Here is a 19,603-nt window from a genome sequence, read left to right as displayed (position 1 = left end):
ACACCTATAGAAACAAAGAACAATTATGAAGTATCAATCACAAGCCAAAAAGTTACAGAAAAACAGGGAAACTAAAGCCCAAGATCAGACAGATCTAGTTCTGCTAGAATATCACAAAAAAAAAAAAGTTAAGCAGATTAAAAATGTACTATTGAAACCTAAAAAGCCAAAGGGTTTAGGGTGGAGAAAAACCCTACAAAAATCAAAGCTGACCACATAAAAGTTTATAAAGGACTAGGTCAGAAAGACAGAGTTCAACTGTAAGAAACACTCACTGGGCACTTTTTGTAATGATTTACTGATAGCAAGTCTGCAAGGCAGATAACTATGAATACATGCCCCCTTTAACATTTCCATTTTTAATTCCATTGAAACTTACAGGACATCATTTACTTAAAAAGCTGAAATAACTAGGAAGCTGTAGGAGCAATAGTTTTTAAAAAGGTTTTGGTACTTTTGGTACAATTTAATAAAATTGACAGTGAAAGCACTACCAAGTGACAAATCCATCTTCAGACCTCCTAGCATTAAATGCAAGTTAATGATTCCCAGCTTTTATTTAACATTTTTAAGTGAGTCACCCAAATGAACATGATGTTTCAATCAGGCTTAATGGAAGCACACATAAAATATACATTGTCTGGGTCTGTGCAAAACCAATAATGCAGAAAAGAAATAAATGCAATCTAAACACCAAGCAACCTTAGGAACTTGCCAAAAGCCCTAATGATTTCCAGTTTAAAAAGAAAACAGAGAGAGAAGCAAAACAAAATCCCCAAACTTTCAAGCTTCCCCAGACTCAGCTCTCCATAGCACCTGTCAAATGGAAGAAAATGAAGGCCAGCATGACCAAGTAACCATTTACCTGTTTCTCTTCTTGCTTTTGGACACCAAGTTTATAGGTTTCTGCTACTTACTCCAGTGCACATGTGAGACTGCTTCAATTTCAAAATTCAAGTGTAAACAAATGCCAAAGCAACCCAAACAAGGAAAGCCACAGCCCTCCCTGCTGCCTGCACTGAGGGAGACTTCCCTTATCTTTCATCCCCAGGGATGAGGGGCAGGCACTCTGCACCAGGAAAAATTAAACTCTCCATGCCAGGAATCATGACATCATGGGAAACATTTATAGAAGACACCAAATCATATAAAAACTGGCAACACTGCTGGCTTTGCTTCATTTTCATTAAGAGGCAGATGAGCCTCTTAGAGCATTGTGACCTGCACACATCATGAACCAGCAAGAGCCTGTCTGTGCAGGACTTTCCTGCCTGAGATGCACTATCAGGGGATGTATTTTCCACTTCAGCAATGCTCTATAGTCAGCATGCCAGGCTACAGCACAAGCCTAAAGAATGAACCAAAATCCTTTGAAAAAACAAAGAACCTCAGCTACTGCTTTTCTCAGTTGTGCTCATTGTCTAGCACTTTAACACCTTTCACAGCAGTAATTGCAATTTAGAGAATTGCCAAACCTAAATTCAGAGTCAGCAGATCCCTGTGCTTATGCTGTAGAGGACAGATCTTTGTGCAGTTCAACACTGCATCAGCAACTGATTTCTATTATATGCTGACTGAAATCTAACTATTTGCATCACTGCTATGGACAACTGGCAGACGTGATTGCATGACACTGTAGATAATTTTTTTATTTACAGCATTAAACAATTTCTATTATTTCCAGACAAAAAAAAAATTGCAACAGTTTTCTACACACAAAACATTATGTAAGTAATAAAGCCAATTGAAGTGCAAGTATTTGCATAAGAATAAAATGTTAAACTTTAGGTAGTTGGGGGTTTTTGAACAAACTTGCAAAAAAAAAACCTTTGGAAAAAAACCTCCCAAACATAGAACTTCAGGGACATGAAGCTTTCTTCAGGTCTTTTTAAGAAATAAAAAAGCACTACATGAGAAAATAAGTTTCTAAACTGAAGCATGGCAGATTGCTCACAAGAATTATTTTCACTCACAAAAATGCTGAGCTTGTGGAAACTTTCCTGCAACAGCAATAGATTGAATTTAGGTTTTCTTGCAAGTTTACCTAAAGCTTTTACCTATATAAAAGTATGTGGTGCTGACTTCTCTTTCATACACATTTTAAAGGCAAACTCTAAAGTCCTGCAGCAGCACAGCTTCCTTTTCCCATTCTGTATTTCGGGTGAGAGGCACTTTGGTGGTGTTCAGGCAACTGGGGCTACATTTGGCACCAAAAGCTCTTCCAGATGAGGCAAGACCCCAAACCCAGTACAGTACATCAAGCAGTATCACCTCATTCCTCCTCTTTAATTGTAAAAACAAAAGGTCATCAGCAAAAAGTGGATGAACTTTAATTAATCACCTGAAAATTAAATAATTTATTGCAAGGGTTTTTTTGTTTGTTTGGGTTTTTTGTTTGTTTATTTTCAATTTCTATTTCTTCTCATTGTTCAAGACTGTGATTAATTTCTCCCCAGTACACTCCTGTACAATAAACACCTTTTTTTTTTTTGTAAAGGGCAGGCACAGTACACACAAATACCAGGAGACACCGTAACACAAGCCTGCAGACCAGAGGCAGAATTCTCAGGAAGATAAAAGTAACTTGTAAAACAAACTTGGACAAAGACTTTGTAACAAGGAGGGTGCTAGAATTAGCACTGGGATACAAAATAACCCTTAGACTTCAGCACTCAGAAACATTGTTAATTACTAGAACCTCAAAATTCCAGTAATGCTGGCTATCTTTGAACACTCTAAGTATATGATGGTGCTTTTTTTTTAAATACAAACTCTCAGCTCATAGTTAATGCAACCGCAACCTCAAAAATGAATCTGTCTTTCAATAAAAAACATTGTATTTATTTGAACAGTTAATTGTTTATTGTATAATTACTGCTTGCTGGAATGTAGATTCTTATCTCAAAAAGCCTTGCATACATGCCTTCAGTTTACATAAGCTTATCCTAAACAAGCGTGGCAATCTGAGAGATTACTGCCTTAAGGTTTCTTTTTATAAAATTTGACTTTTAAACTGATGAATTTACACAGCATGTAATTCACATATCAAAAATACATCCAGCATGGCAAACTTCCTTATAGCTACCGAGCTCTGCACGCTCTTGTTTGGAAGTTTGTTACAATTGTGCAAGTTGTTACTTGTCCTGAAATGTCAGATAAGTTACTGAAGAAACATTCACATTACTGGGTACTTTACTATGCACTGCTCCAAAAGCACTTGGCCCTTATCACTGATTATCTCAGTGATTTCCCACTTCCACTGTCTTAGTGAACTGCACAATGGAGTGATTACTGCTAGGAAATAATATTAATTTGGCACACAAATTTGGAAATAGTTCCCCCAAAGTATTTTTCATTGAAAAGATGAATATTACTCTGAAATTAAATGTAAGAGATTTCCTGTAAAGAGTTATTATGATTTGTCATTGCTGTAATAATGCAATCAAAAAGTGTGTATGACAATGGAAGTTAAATGACTCAAGTATTAATCTGGTTTTTTTTCAGCTGCATCAGCTGGGCTAATTGAAGATTTTTACTTCTCCAGAAAAATTTCTGGAAGAAAATGGTACAGTCATTGCACTTCATTGTTACTAAAACACCTCAACCTTGATTTACAACTCCTTTTTGTTAGCCCAGATTAAATCTGTCAGGAACTGACCCTTCACACATCTGTTTGCATTGCTATTCTCACGATCATTTCTTTTCAAAGCATTCTTCAATCCAATGGTTTCATACAAATTCAGGTCTCCATCTGCAAAAGGTTATCGAGTCCCACTGCACTCACCACCCTCCTCACTTGCCAAGGCAATTATCAGGTTTATGCTTCACACAAGTGAGGGATGCATTTCCCAACTTCAAACTCAGATTAAAGTATCATTTTTACATGGAAGCAAAATTTAGCTGCAATAAACACTGGACATACAAGTAAATATTTTTATTTCTTTTACTTTCTTCAAATAACCATGCTTTCTGAGGCATCCATACAGAATAAAGTGCAGAAACAGAAAACAAGCACTTGAAGTAAGTATCTTTGTACCCTTTCCATGTAATGATACTCCTTTTACTAAATATTAAGCAATTTTTTTCATTTTTTTACTTTATTTTCTGGGTAAACTTCATTACAGCTCATCAAGTTTTAAGGTTGATTGATTATTTCTCATTTGGTGCCTCATCTGGGGGGGTTGTTTGGGTAATGTTTAGGTCAGTAACAGCCATCATTCAAGTACTAGGGAAACTCACAATGCTTACATGGAAAGCAGACCAGAACTCTTCAGGGTGCAATCCCCTGTCCTTAGGCACTTGTACTTCCTGCCTCTCACATAAAGGAACCCCCAGGTTAAATCCCAGAGCATTTTCAGAGCTGTGCTCAAAGTGAACCTGGACACCTACAAGGCAAGAGGGTGCACAGGGAACTCCTGGCTCCAGGAGACCCCAGAGGTGCTGCCGGTACCCTGAGAAGGGAACTCAGTGCCCCAGCACAAGTCTGAGACCAAAACAACCAAGGCCAAACAACAAAAGTCACCAAGCCAGCATGCACACAAGACAGCAGATTTGAGGCAGAGCAGAAATTTGATCTCATTTTTGTCTGCCCATTCTGCCTTACTGAAAACAAGAGCTCCTGTGAGAGGATGACTTGGCACAGCCCCCTTCTAATGAAATGGCCACAAAGGAGATGAAAAAGAGCAGTGATAGCCTCGTGCTGGCAAGCAAATACCACTGAAATCACACTTTGCATTTTATCATACCTGAGATATATGTGAAATAGGGGAATATCACTAAAACTTCCCTCTCTATCCCAAAGCTCAGACACTTGGCAAAGGAATCTCTCTCCAACCAGCTCTTCAGCTGTGCTATAGCAAATTCCATGCAGAGACAGAAAGCAAAGCCATAAATCCGACAAATGCACTTCTAAACACTAAAAATGCCATCCAAAAGAGAAGACACAGAAACTGACACACAGCTTCATCTCTTTTTGTCCACTGCATTTGATTTTAGATGTGTAAAATGCAGTTCCAGGTTGTATTACCTGCTGGCAAGTACATAGTTAGGATTAATATTTAATACCTTTAATATTAGATATTATAATAGCTAATTATAATATCTATATTAATATCTATAATATCTAATTACAATATCTATATTATAACATCTATTCTATATATACAGTATATATATAGAATATTCTAATATATTATTAGAATAATAGCTTTAATATTAGATACAATGTTTATGACTTTCTTAAAATCCTTCTCTTTGTTATGTTGCCTTTACTCAAGCATCTCCTGGAGAAAGAATGGAAGAGCATTAGTTGAAAACTTCACTTGAATTTAATACAGATGAAATGGAGGGTAAATGGCCCTTCAGCTGCTCATTCTAACAGCAAGAGTTCCCTGTTTGCTACAGTCAAGCTAGAATGTAATTCAGCACCCAGGGGTTATCTGCAGCTCAGAATAAAATTAAAATTTAAAAGCAATGTTACAGGTAGATTACTTCAATCCAGAAATAGGTTTAATCTTGTATTTTAAAAAAGCCATGACCCTAAGAAGCAGAGGAGGGAGTCACCCAGGAAGAAAGTTGCTGCTTAAATGAGTTCAATACCATTAGTAACAACAAGTCACTCCTGTCCAACACACTTATGGAGGTTTAAAAGCACAGAAAGCCCTTAAAAACAACAGAAAACAGAAATGGAGAATGTCTCAATAATTAATTCCAAAGGAAAACAAATGCCTTCTCAGCCCAGAAATCCATTTCAGTGCAAAATATTTTTTAAATGTATACAATATGTGATTTTTCACTTCTATTTCCCAGCCACAGACATACCGGACGGAGGGGGAAGACAGTGCAAACACAAATTTGGGTTGAAGCCTGAAAATGTTGGCAGGTTCAAGAAAAATAGGAAACCAGCCTACTCCCTGCATCTAATTCCCTTGATCCTCTCATTAGATTATACAAGACAAGGCAAACCTTAACATCATATTTGCATCAAGAGAAAGAATATTTAACAATCCAGAACAGTTGCAGTGTCCACATGTTGTGGGGTGACTCCATGATGCTGAATTGTATCCCCATTCATCTGTTTAGCCCAGAAATCAATTTTCTGCCTTTAAACCTAGATCTGAGAGTGAAAGAAGGAAAATGAAAAGGGGTGTAATTTTTTTGCAGCTGTATTTAAAAACAGAGATTGTCTGCACACAGATATGTTTGCCCCACACCGCAAGAAACAAAAGAAAAAAAATTGCTACTTGAAAAATAAAGTCCACTGCTGAAAAATCAAAAGAAAATAATCTCAGACTAATAATACCTCAAGGTACATAATGCATTCTTTTAAGAACAGCATACATCTTTAGCATTTGCCTAGCCTGTTCTTCTATTATAGCAAGAAAAAATAGTTATCAATATTTTTAAGTATTATGACTAAGTGTAGATGACTTTTGGAAAGATGGAAAATACAGAATCAGACTGCAGTACTGAGGGAAGTCAGCAAAGCACAGAGGAGCAGCATTTTACTGACAAGCTCCACTGCCTGTTGGTTATGGCACATTCTCCCTTTTAATGCAATTACACACTACAGAGCCAGTATAGAATATATCCCATCCTACCACACCAAAGGCAATCACCCTCCATTCTTTCATTAAAAATGAAGCTATAATGTTAATTTTCCCGTTCAACTCAGAGGCAGAGTCACCAAGAGCATGGCTGAGACTGCCACAATATGGGCCAAGGATTGCCTGGAGGTACTTGTGAGAGGAAACTCTCATTACTTCCTCGCTTTCTAGGAGCAGAGATAAGGAGCTTCTAAGAAATAGATTTTGAGGTAGAAAATTACATGCAGGGAGCTGCCTCAATAAGCAAAAGTTCACACTGTTCCTGTGATTCTTCACCTGAATGTATATCACATCTTAAGGGAATAAAGAGATTTTACAACACAAAAGGTCCATCTCCCTTTTATTCCCATGTTAATATGTCTGAACTCCTTGCTTGATCCTTTTAAAAATGAAAAACAGGAAAGCCCAAATAGTCTTACTGGGACTTCAATACCTGAGTGCAAGTGCTGGCTTGTCTGATTAAGTAACCTGCAGAGTTCTTAACAACAAAGAAAATATAAATATGTTTAAAAAAAAAATCAGTTAAACTCGGTCTTGAAAATATGTATGTGAAAACTAATATTCAGATAAAAATGAGCTATTTATAAACTTCAACTTCAATTACTAACAAGTGACTGGACAAACTACTTTATGTCATTTTTTAATGCATGTAATCTAAACCAGCTTTCTTTATGAGGTTATTTATGGCTGAAATGCAGTACATATAACAAAATTTTTTTTTTTTAATCAGAACTGGTAAATTTGGAACTGCTTCTCTTAGCTTTGACAAAAAAACCTTCATAACTTAACCAAAAGAGAAACTCTGCAGCTTACAAAAAAGAAAATAAAATTTAATTACTCTGCAATGTCAGTCTAGAGCTCCTGATGCACGTTTGAAGATTTCAAGGTCTGGAAAGGAGATTTCAGTATTTTCCTGCTCTGAATATTCAAGACTAACATTGATGTCCTTATTAAGACAAGTATCATTTAAACAGACACTGTAACACATTCCTCCCAATTTGCATGATAAGGCAGGGTCAGAAATAATTTTAAGACATTTGTTTGCCAAGCAGTGTTTTGGGGATTCATACATCTTCCCTGACAGCTTCTACTCGATCAGTGCCTACAGAAACAGGAGTCCCATTATGGTCTGTGTAGCTTCCACCACTCTAAAATCTGCAATCTTATTTTCTTGCCTTTTGAGACACTGGATTATTTTGTCACTACATTTATTTATTTATCTTCTTCTCTTACCTTCTCTCTGTGAAAGAACTTTTGCTTTACCCAGCATAGAGAGAATAGCTGTGATTTTTTAAATTATAAATATTTCTCTCCTAGAGTTTTACTTACAAATTCAAAAGATTTTTGCAACAAGAAGTAATGGAAATCTAACACTTTTTCTCTGATATGTGATGCTATTCTGTTGTCAAAAGTGTACTTGGGGCATATTCAAAACTCTCCTCTAGATCATTCCAGTACTAATGGTTGAACACACAGCACAATCCTCTATTACAGCTGAGATACACACAAAAAGATTCCATTACTTTTAATAACAAATTTTATTTCAAAATATAAAAATCAGCAGAGCGTTATCTCAAGATGTGGGTTAGCCACATCAGAGCCTTAATAAAATCACAATTCATTTTACCTATTGAAAAGCTTTTCAACCCTCATCCTCCCAGTTATTACAGCATTGTATTTTGTGGCAAGCTCGAGTCTTACCTCTAGGGTACTACAGGAATACTTGATATCCCATTTCTAACTAAGCCCTTTATTTTCCATTTGGATGGAAAGGATGATGCTGAAGCTGAGGTTTTTGTCACAGAAAGAGGTAAGAAGTGAAATACATGTGTGCTGTACACTGACAGAGCCATCTTATGCTGTCAGTGGGTTCCCTTCATTACCAAACCTCGAAGCACTTTCCAGTTCCAGAACCCATGGAATACCTTGTGCTTCAGTCTAGGGAAAGCCAGGCACAAGGAATAACCCACTCTGATTTACAGCCCTCACCACTGAGTCTCCAGTACTGAAAAAAGGCAGTTTCTCCAGGTTCTGGGAAGTTAAAATGCACCCCTGTGAAGAGCAGTGGTTTACATGGCCCACAGCCACTGGCATAGAATGGGGCAGCTCCTCAGTGACCACATCTCAGGTCACACATCCTGCCACCCTACAGCCAAAAACTCAGGGCCATTAGATGGGCTCTAAGCCTCCCAGCACATCCACATGTCCACACTGTTTTCCACATCCCACAGCACACTACAAGGGCTAAGCAGCTCATATGAGCTCCTTCAGCCTCATAACAAGAAGTATCCCTATGACTAACACCACTTCCATCCCAATTTAGGAGGTGTGCCCGGGAAAGATCTAACGTGTTAACAACACAGTTCATCATAAAACACAGCAGCAAAGAGTCCTTTACATGAAAGGAAGCACCACAGGGTGTTATTAACCAAGTTTATAAGGAAAATTAGCATAGCTCTTGAATTTATATCTTCTACCTCTTCACAAGTGCTCTCCTCATCCTAAAACAAGTTTAAATTTACATTTTTAACCTTACAAAGGGGACCCTGGCTATCATTTCATTTGCCACAAGTCACTATTTAGCTGAAAGTACCAGATGAACCCAGCTGCTTGTGAATGCTTCAACCAGAAAATGTGCATTGTTCCAAACTGTAGAAATATAGTTACAGCTCCATGGCATTTACTTTGAGATAGGAAAAGCTACACTATATTAAACAAATTCATTGAATATGCCCCTGATACTGATTTGAGCTTTCATGATGATCATGTCTAAACAAAACCAAGTATTAACCCAGATCAAAACAGCATACACACATGACCTAAAAAAAAATATCCTTTAATTGGCAAAAAAACCCCTGTATTCTCTTGAAAACAATAACAAAAGGGAGTTTTTTGAAGGGGAAAAGATGAAAATCCCATCTCTCTCCAGTGGTGCTGACTATCAGCAAGCTCCAGCTCACCAGTGCCAGCAGATGAAGGTAGTTAGCACATGGCTGTGTTCAGAGTAGGGAGGAGTTGGCTTTCTACAATCACTCTTTGCACAGCAAATGAACAAATGTTCAGATTCAAGAAAAACTTATTAGAAATCCTGTTCTTGGCAGACTCAGCAGAACATAACAAAATGGGCTGAGCATTGGGATTGAAGGATTATTCACTGTCTAGCACTGGAATTTTTGACACGAAGACCAGAGAAAGTAAACAGGATGTGGTGTGAAACACCAAGCTGCCATATTTCTGAGAGGGATTTCCTGAGCAGGAAAAAAGGCAGCATGAAAGGTGCAGCACAGGCTGGTACACTCAGCCTGGCCCACGCTGTGACCCTTTGTCTGGCACGCTCTGGATGACCAAAAGCTCTCAGAACAGCTTGCCAGACATCTGGAATGCTAGACTGGAGCCCTCCAACTCTTCTCCCACAACACTGCCAGCTGAAAAAGGAGGGATATCTCCAATGAAATCTAGCTGTATGACTGCCCCAAGTAGAACTCCTGCAGGATTATTAAGGAATAAATGCTCCTTAGTATCCTGCTGTGTAAACACTATTACTCTAAGATAAGGATGCCTAAGGGTGCCTTCTTCCTGCTGAGCATAATTGGTTGCACTCTTCCAAGTCCTAAGCAAGCAACACAGGTAGGCATGTAGAAGGAAGATGAAAAACAAGAAAAGCAAAATGGGAAAGTAAAAGCTTGTCTAAACATATGTAGGTTCTTGCTGAATTGTTTTGGAATAAGAAACTTTCAAGTGTGCAGAAATCCAGGAATAAGAGCTCCCTGCCCCTTTTTGTAGCCCATCATCAGAGAGGATCTGAGGAGGCTCTAAAGAATGTAAGTGTCCACTTAGCCCCAGGTCTGTCCAGGGCAATGAAACAAAAGGAGCCATGTAACAATGACAGAATAGCAAGCATTAGTAAACCTAACACCTATGAAATCTGTCCAGTGAGACAAATAAATCTAGTACTTAATAACCATGCACTCTGTCCTCTCAGAAAGCATTTCTCTTTGCTTAAAAATTCAAAGAAGTTTCTTTTCTCTGCCACTTGCATGGTACAGCAAGAAACGCTGTGCTGGAAAGGCTGAACTCTGCATGCTGCTCAAAGTTATTTTTGTCACAGTTAAGGCTGCTAAGGAAAGTCTGAAGTGAGACTATTAATGTACTGCCCTTTGACTGGTTTTTGTTTTGGTTTGTCTTTTCTTTTTTTAATGTATGGAATAGGCACTCACCATGCAAAGCAACTTCTTCACATGCAAATTTGTGAAAGCTTTGACAAAATACAATAAAGATATCCATGCAAAATACACCCACTCTATAAGAGCCCTAGTATTGTTTAGAATTACTATGGTTCAGGCATAGGTGCTTTTTTCCTGACAGGAACAAGGATTTTTCTAAAAACAGCCTCCTTCCTACGACAGCTTTATGCCAGAATCAGCAGCAACTCCGAGAAAAAAACAAAAGGTGGGCAAAAGTACAGAAGAAACAAGGTGAAAAGGTTGCTCTCTGTTGGTGTAAGGTGAACACACCTACGATTAAAGTTTACAGGATTGAAAGGCAAAATACACACATGGGACTGAAACACTTTGGCATAGGTGGTAGAATAGAACCTCCCCTTCTTGCAGAACAATGTATCCTGTACCCCGTGTGGAGGATGGTGGCTCCATGGGAAAGGGCTCCCATCTGAAATATCATTGTAGGTGATCTGAAGACAGATGTGGCACCCAACTAACAGACACTTACCAAGGGCTCCTGCCAGGGAAGCAGGCAGCACAATTTGTGTGGGATGTTCATCAAAGACAGTGACATTGCAAGGCTGAGCCCATCTAAACCCTGTCCAGAACTACTGGGAAGAATCCCTACCAAGGCCACACAGCTCTGCTCCCTGCTCATCCCCAGGTGGCACCTCTGGCTTCCAGCCCTCCAGCACAGGTTCACCAGCACAGATATCCAGCTCAAGCCATTCATGTTTCAGCCAGGAGAGTTTTCTCATGGATTAACAAATGGGACCAGCTCCCTGTGCAGTTGCACAAACACAAAGAGAAGGGAAGAGGAAGGGAGCCCCTTTCAGCAGCAGTGAGCCTGAGCAGCCAGTTCAGCCTTCTCAGGTAACTGCACCCTCATTCTATGTTTCAGCTCACTCCTTCTGCAGATAGTTCTTTATCACCATTTCTCACTGCAGCAGAATGACACACACTGCTTGAAATCTTCCATGCAAAGCTGGCATTAAATCTCACACAGGTAAGCAGCATCTAAATCCAAACAAGCCTGGCTGGCTCATTTTGAAACTTTAGCCAAGAATTTTGCAAGATGACCACACACCTGCACCAGGGAAAAGCTATGGGACACAGAGCAAGCATGCATTCAGCTTCTGTTCAGCCAATCTTTGACCTTCCCACAGCTGTGATTTCAGTGTGTGCTGAATGCAGGTGAAAAAAAAAGAAAAAGAAGGGTAGGCCAACAAATGCCAGCAAGTCCCTGTAAGGTATCTGCACTACACCATGGACTACCTGTGTTTATTTTGGATGTATAAATGTTTCAGATACAAACTACGACAGAAAATTTGGTAAGATTTTAAAAGTGATCTACCTTTTAATGTTTTTAAAACTTACTTAATGTTTCTGTGCCTTTTAATACAAAATTTCTAAGTATATTCCCAGATTATGAGCTTTCCTTTCTACTCTTGAAATACTATGCCATAGGGAACTTTTTGTAGAATGTGTTTAACAACAAACATTGGTTTCACCTCTCAGAACAATTTCATTCAATGAAAGAAAGTGTTCTCATCTTTTTTAAAACACTCTGCACTTACAGAGTTCCTATAGCCATGCAAAAATCCATTAGAATTTAAAATTGAGCCTTAACTACAACACAATTATCACACAGCTGTTACAATAAGCATTAGTTTGACAGCTATGCAAAAATGAGTTTAAAAACCCATTATAACCATTTATCATAAAAGTGTAAGTCACCCATTTATGTAACTTTGCAAATGATCACAGTAACTAACTCTTTATCTTAGATTAGCTCTTACAGGCCACACTAAGAATGTCAGTGCTATCTGTGAAGAACCATATTGAATTAAATGACATAAAACCCCATATGCTTGGGTAGGACAGAGATGGATACAGACATAAAGGAACATCAGAGACCATGGCAATCGCCATAAAATTTAAATCAACAACAAAATAATTGTGACTGACTTTTAATCACATGCAGCAGATTTGAGTCTTAGAGCTGTGGCAAAAACAGAATAACAACAGTGAGATCTCTCCACTAGTAAAAATCCTTTTCTAAATGAGTACCCCCAAGTCAGAGAAACCCAACCAGAAACCTCATCCATTATCAGGAGTCTCCATGTCTCTTTCCAAGCAATTACAACAGTTTCTCACACTATTATACATCACCTGGTTTCTGAATACTCAATAATTCCTGAGCAAGCAGCAAGAAAGCATGGCACACCTTATCTGCTATTCAACTGCTTTTGGCAAAGAGAGGGTTTAAGCACAGAGGCAGGGTTTTCTGACAGCTACAGTAAAAGGCCAAAAGTGGCAGTGCACCCCTAGAACCACCAGAAATTCCTTCAAGATGCTGACAGGCTATGTAAGGGGTCTGGGGGTCTGGAGCACCCCCTCAGCCCCTGCTACCAGGCTGCCGGGTCCCAGTGTGCTCCCCAGCAGGAGTGCCAGAGTGATCCCCAGGGATTTCCATCAGCTTCCATCCCAATTCACCATCTCCTATACCATGGGAACAGTTATGTCACAGCAGGCCTGGTAGAAATGTCCTTGTAACACTTCACCACACATTTCCTTTGAGTTGATAAGAATAGAGGCATTGCACAGACAAAACAGTGCCTGAAAGAAATAAGAAGCAGGATAAAAACCAGATGGCTGAAGTGAAACACAGGAAGACAGGAGCAATGCTTGTAGGGAGGAGAAATCATTTTGATGAGCTGAGTCTGTGAACATGGCTCTCCACACAAAGGGAACATAACCTGCCACGACACAGCCTGCAAGAGCATAATTATGAAATTTGAATGAAATATTGTCATCTCTATCACCTAAAGGCTGAATTCTTTTCAAGCAAGTACCAGATGAACATGACACACATTTTTTAATTTAACATCAGGCTAATGCAGCTTCAGCTGTTAAGATGACTACCTGTCAACCACAATCAGAAACACCACTTTGAAAAATGTGATGTGATCTGTAACACAAGTCGAGGGCATGGACAGCATATTCCTTTACAGTGCATCTATACCTTCACCATTTCCTTCCAGGCTGCTGCAAGCCTTGGCAGTGACAGGAATGACTCTTCCATCCCATCAGCAACTCCATCCATTCAAAGACAAGTGCTATCAGCAGTAGAGGAATCCACAAGCACCTAAAGCCCAGACTCTAGTCATCACTGTGTCCAACAAATCTTTAAATCTGGCCAAGGACAGGGTTTATTAATTCTTGTTAAAATGACATGAACCTAAAGAAGCCAGTTCAGGAGAATTTCAAGCACAAAATATGATTAATTATTCAGTATTTTCCCTGTCCTTGGTACAGTTAAAGAAAAAAGTTTAAATGTTTCAGCCAACGCATTTTAAATGCATCATTTGTCACCATGTACAGAGACTGGAGATGAAATGTCAAAGAACTAAAACAAAGTTTTCTCCACATTGTTTCCTGAAGCATAGTACAAATATTGCCATATCATACAGGGATGCAATAATACTAATTTGATTGGTATAGGCAGCAGGCAGTGACCTAATGAGCTTCTGCATGGTACTTCTCTTGGGATTTTTCTCCATGCCATTTCTTCTAAAGAATTCCCAAAATGTACATCTAAGACTGCATTAATACAGCAGCCATTAAAAAAAATTTCAAGGTGTGTTGTAAAACCAGGGGATTATTTTAAATATTTTTAAAAAATCATCAAGCAGTTGTGTTTCCTATGAAATCCAAGAGAAATCCACTTCTGCTTCTGCACTACCTATTCTTAAATGACCTGGGAATCCAAACCTCCATTGTGGAACAGCATGAACCTCAAGAGATGATGAGAACTGGCAAAAGCAATAAAGAAAGGAGAGGTCACTGACGTCCCCTGAAATCAACACAGCAACCTGACCAAAAGCACTTCAATGATTAGGAAGAAAAATTGCAAAGAATTATATGAGACCTTACTTTGCCATGCAGGCAACTCCTCAGAGAAACTGGCTAAAGAGCTTCATGGGGCAAGGGTTTGGCCAAAAAGCTGCAATTCTCTGTGAAACAGGGAATGTACAGCCTCACATCCCAGGGAGCTCCTGAGATCTTCTCACTGCTCACTGCCTTAAATGCAACGTGCACAATTCAGGAAGGGAAACTGACAACAACTTGGAGGAAATCTGAAAGAAATCTGGGAGAAGAACTAAAGCAGCGAGAAAAAAGAAAAAAAATCTCTGGCAATAAACTTCAAAAGATAATGTTATTTTTATTAGGAAAAATAAGTAAAGCAAGAAATTAGTTAAAATTAATAAGAATTCATACTTGACATATTTTCAGTGTTGATGAGGCTATAAGCAAGACTCAGTGGCCAGAAACTAAAGGCAGCTCTCTTCATATCAGAATAAATCAGTCACTTGTATCCTTTACCAAGAATTGTGCTGAATTTTGCCTCATTGGAAATTTTTAACTACACCTTCTAAAATGTAAGCTCTATTTTCAAACACAGATTGGGGGAAAAAAAAACCTCCATGGCCTGCATTATGAAGAGGTCAGACTAGATGATTGCAACAGTCCTTCTGACTTGATAATCTATTAATCTTATCAGACATGTCTGACCATTTCAGAACCAAGTGCAAAGTCATCTATTAGCGCACCTATTTTGACGGGATATTTTTAGCCCTAGACTCTCTTTTACCTTTAAACGTCGTCGAGATGGGAACTGCAGATAAATCAAGCTAGAGACATAAAAGGCAGTCGATAACGAAAATCTCATCGCCTAGAGAACACTCGTTTTAGTTGGCAGAGTTACACAATCCAAAAGCAACCCGGAGCCAATAAGATATCCCGTATTTCCCCCGCACTTCCCGGAACTTTGCAGAACTCTCCGCGGGACTGAATCGCTCCAGACAAGTTTTGGCTGAGAGGAGGCTCCGCACGCCCCGGAGCAGCGCTTTAGAGGGAAGAGGTTCGCCAGGCTCAGCGGAGCGCACAACAGCGGAGAAATGGAAGGGCGCGGGGGATGCTGGCGCGGCGCGGCCGCCTCCATCGGCCCGGTGCCCCGGCGGGCAGCATTGTTCGGCCGGGCAGCGCCGGTGCCCGCGGCCCCGCTTCCCTCCGGGAGCCGGGCAGGGACGCGTGAACTCTTGAACCCGCGCCGCAGCCCGACACGAGCCTCCGGGGCGGAGAGACCGCCCGCCCCACCGCCGCCACCGCCGCGGGCCGCCGGGGACAGCGGGGAGCCCGCGCCGCCGCCCCCCGCCCGCCGGGACGCGGCCTCCCCCGCCCCGCCCGGCCCGGCCTCCCCCGGGCCGCCGGGCCCCGCTCGCCCCCCGCCCTGCCCTGCCCCGCCGCCGGGGCCCCCCTCGGCCGCCCTCGGCCAGGCCCCGGCACGGCCCCCGGCCTTTCCTGCCGCTGCCCCCTCGGCGGACCCTCCTCACCTGGGCTTCAGGCTGCCGGCGCCGCGCTCGTAGGCCCAGGAGGCGGCGGGCGGCGCGGTGCCCGGGGCCAGGGGCTCGGCGAAGCCGGGGGTCGTGGGGTAGTTCCTGTCCATCATCGGGGCCGCGGGGGCTCCGTGGGGGCCCTGCGCTTTTGAGGGCGGCGGGGACCGAGCGGGGCGGGGGGGGAGCGGCGCCTCATCCGGGGCGGGCAGCGCCGCGGCCCCGTGCGGCCCCCTGAGCTCCGCTCCCGCTCAGCGGCGGGCGGCGGGCGGAGCTGCGGGCGGCGGCGGGGGCTGCGCGGCCGCCGGACCCATGTCGGGCTGCGCGTTCCCAGGATGCTCCTCCCCCGCCAGCGCACTGGGGCTCACGGGCTCCGTGTCCGGGGGCAGGGAGGCCGCGGCGGAGGGGCCGCCGGAGCCGCCGCCAGCAGCGCCGGCGGGGGGAGCGGGAGCAGGAGGAAGAGGAGGACGAAGGAGGTCTGAGACTCGCGGGCGGGCGGCCGCGGCCCGAGGGGGAAGCGCGGCGGCGGCGGGAGCGGAGCGTGGCGGGGGGCGGTAGCCGCCACCGGGGCGGGGTGGGGGGGCTGAAGGCGGGGACGGGCGGGGTGGCGGTGTCGGGTACGGGGGAGGCCGGTTCCTCGGTGAAGCGAAACGCTGGTGCTTTGTTGGAGGAACCGGGGCGGGGCCATGTTGTTCCCGCGGAGGGGAAGCGCCGCCAGCCGCGGGCTCCGGGGCGGCCGCCGCCGCCGCCAAGATGGAGCCCGGCAGCCGCCCCATTGTACGGCGCTTTGTGGGGCGGCCCTCCCGCTCGGCCCCTGGCACCGTCACCGGGCGCTGACGCCGCTCCCCGCGCCCGTCCGCCTCCCCCCGCGGCGGGGATCGCCGAGCCACCACCCGCCGCCGCCTCTTTTATGTGTCTGTATGTCAGAGCTTTCCCAAAGAGTCGGGCATTCCCCATCCAGAAGTCACCGCAGGCCTGAATGGAATCGTATGATGGGATCGCAGAGTGCTTTGGATTGGAAGGGAGCTCGAAGATCATCCGGTCCGATCCCTCCTGCCATGGGCACGGGTGCCTTCCACTAAATCAGGTTGCTCAAGGCCCCATCCAGCCAGGCCTTGAACAATTCCAGGGATGGAGCAGCCACAATTTTTCTGGGTGTTCCAGTGTCACCCTCCTCACATGATGAGTAAATAGTCTCATTTTAATATCTCATCTAAACCTACTTCCACTTTAAAGCCGTTACCCCTTGTCGGTTACCCCTTGTCGGTTACCCCTTGTCGGTTACCCCTTGTCAGTTACCCCCTGTATATTGCCCCTTGTATATTGACCCTTGTCCATTTCCATATGCCCCTTGTGAAAAGTCTCTTTCCAGCTTTCTTGTGTATGCCAAAAGTCAGCTAGCAAGAGAGGAGAGAGAATATCTATTTATTCTTTCTTTATTTTTATTTAGTCTAAATTTAAATGGTAAAACTTCTAGAGGACTGCTTTAGCTAGGACTGGCCAAAGCAGTTTATTTTTATTTAGAGCAGCCTAAGCCACGTGGTTTGTAGATGGTAAATGCCTGTATCTTTTGCTGAATGCTTGTTAAAACAAAGAATAAGGGAAACGGGCACCATCTGCACAGAGCAGGGTAGCAGCAAAGGAGACATCAGGATGATGAGTGAATTGTGGTGTCTTGCTTTCCCTGCAGATTGAAGATAGGCAGGCCGAGGTGAGCAGCAGGAATGTGCCTCAGAGGTAAAGATGAGGAATATGCTCTTGAAAAGAGGGTGACTGCACCTGAAGGCACTGCTCAGAAGAGGAAGGTGTATGCTAATGAGCGAGTAAGTCTTTTGAAGATTCAGTTTGTAGCACTCCAGGCAATACTGAACCACAGACTGAAATGAATTCTGTAGTGAGTTTAGTTTAGAAACTTGGCTACAGCCAATCAGATTAGATGTTAAAAAAACAAAGCTGCACAAAACCTCAACATTGGAATGAAAAGATGGAGTGATCAGTATGAAACGAGAAAGAAGAAAAAGTACGAGACTTGAGGAGGAAAAGCTGAGGCTCTGCTTTTCTCATGCCTAATTTCAAGAATGCAGCCGTAGATGGGGAGGGAAAGAAAGGTAAGTGTGAAAGTCATCAGCACTGAGGAGAGGAGCAAAGTCACCCAGAGGCCAGGGCAGAGGGTGGAGGGAGAAGCAGCAGCTCACCAAAGCCAGAAACCAGCAGAGTGAGTTTTCCTTGTGTTTGCATAAGTTAGCACCTGTGTTGCTTGCAGCTGGAGGAGCCATGGTGGGGGGTGGGAGAGTTTCTCTCCCTGGGAAACGGGAGGGTTGCTGTTTTACATATGAACGAGGCCTGATGACAGAAAATGACTCCAGTTGTATGCTAATAGTGCAGCCTTTGCGCTGCTGATGCTGTTGTAAGTGCCATTTCCAGTGGGGAAGGACCCACAGTTTTTTATTTCCCTGCGAGATCTCCACTAATCGCCATTATATTATTACACTTAGAGCACATTGCTTCCCTCAAGTGGGGCTGAGAGGAGGGTGATACATGCAACCTATATAAAGTGCTTTTTCTATCTAGTTGTACTGTCTGGTTTTCTAGAGTGAACATGTTGCTGTGGATTTTCTTGTCCTAAATTTGGAAAGATGTGTTAATAAATTGTAAAGCTGCTAGTGTGTTGTTTGTTTTTTTTCCCTTCAAGTAATGGCAACATGAACTGCAAGTAGTACCATTATGTTGTTTATTTCCATTACAGAACTGCTCTAAAAAGAATGTGGGGGTGGGTACATGGCTGTAAAATCATGTTACACGAGAAATCACAAACAAGAACCCGTCCAGATTTGCAGGCAGGGAAACATAGACAGTGCCTTCATACCACTAAATGAACCACAGACACAGTGTTTCCCTGAGCATTGCTGGAGCTGATCGTTTTCTCTGGCAATCACATAGTGAAGTTGAGTGAAACAGAAATTGTGACAGCTGTTGTTAAGTTTAATTTCTTTTACATGGTTTTGATAGAGGCGGAATAGACTAAAAGCTTAATCACTGATGTCCACAACCATCAGATAAAGTCCATTTATCCAGCGATTTGCTTTTCCTGTGTATGAGATAAATCTTGTCCTGAGATCAGCCAGGGAGACTTAGCTTTCTCATTAAACTGACCCCTGCTGCTCATTGCTGTCCTCTGTCTAGGAAATCTTCCTCGAAGTTTGTGCATTTTATCTTTTAGTAACCAAATGGTATTTTGTAACACTTATCTCTAAGACAACAAAAGAATATGTTGAGAGTAAGTGCTTTTACAGTATCCTGGTAACCAGGGAACTTATAAGCAGCTTTTCTGAATGATCTGTTCAGGGATAGAAAAATTCATTTGATAGATCATGTTAATTAG

General features: G+C 42.4%; 2 protein-coding genes across 2 annotated transcripts in view; one reads left to right on the top strand and one right to left on the bottom strand.

The window, feature by feature from the left end:
* QSER1 (glutamine and serine rich 1) overlaps window positions 1-16,324 on the bottom strand; it is a 44,247-nt gene extending 27,923 nt beyond the window's left edge. The window contains exon 1 of the mRNA XM_030239955.2: window positions 16,222-16,324. The gene's annotated coding sequence lies outside the window, so the exon portion shown is untranslated. The remainder of the gene's footprint in view (window positions 1-16,221) is intronic.
* A 1,621-nt stretch (window positions 16,325-17,945) lies between these two features.
* Window positions 17,946-19,603, top strand: part of CCDC73 (coiled-coil domain containing 73) — a 95,784-nt gene continuing 94,126 nt past the window's right edge. Inside the window, 2 exon segments of the mRNA XM_050974902.1 lie at window positions 17,946-18,048; window positions 18,270-18,436. Coding sequence (XP_050830859.1) covers window positions 17,946-18,048; window positions 18,270-18,436 — 270 coding nt within the window.

This window comes from Serinus canaria, chromosome 5 (genome assembly GCF_022539315.1).
Source record: "Serinus canaria isolate serCan28SL12 chromosome 5, serCan2020, whole genome shotgun sequence".
NCBI lineage: Eukaryota > Metazoa > Chordata > Aves > Passeriformes > Fringillidae > Serinus > Serinus canaria.
Note: the sequence above shows the minus strand (reverse complement) of the source record. Positions and strands in the feature narration are given on the sequence as shown.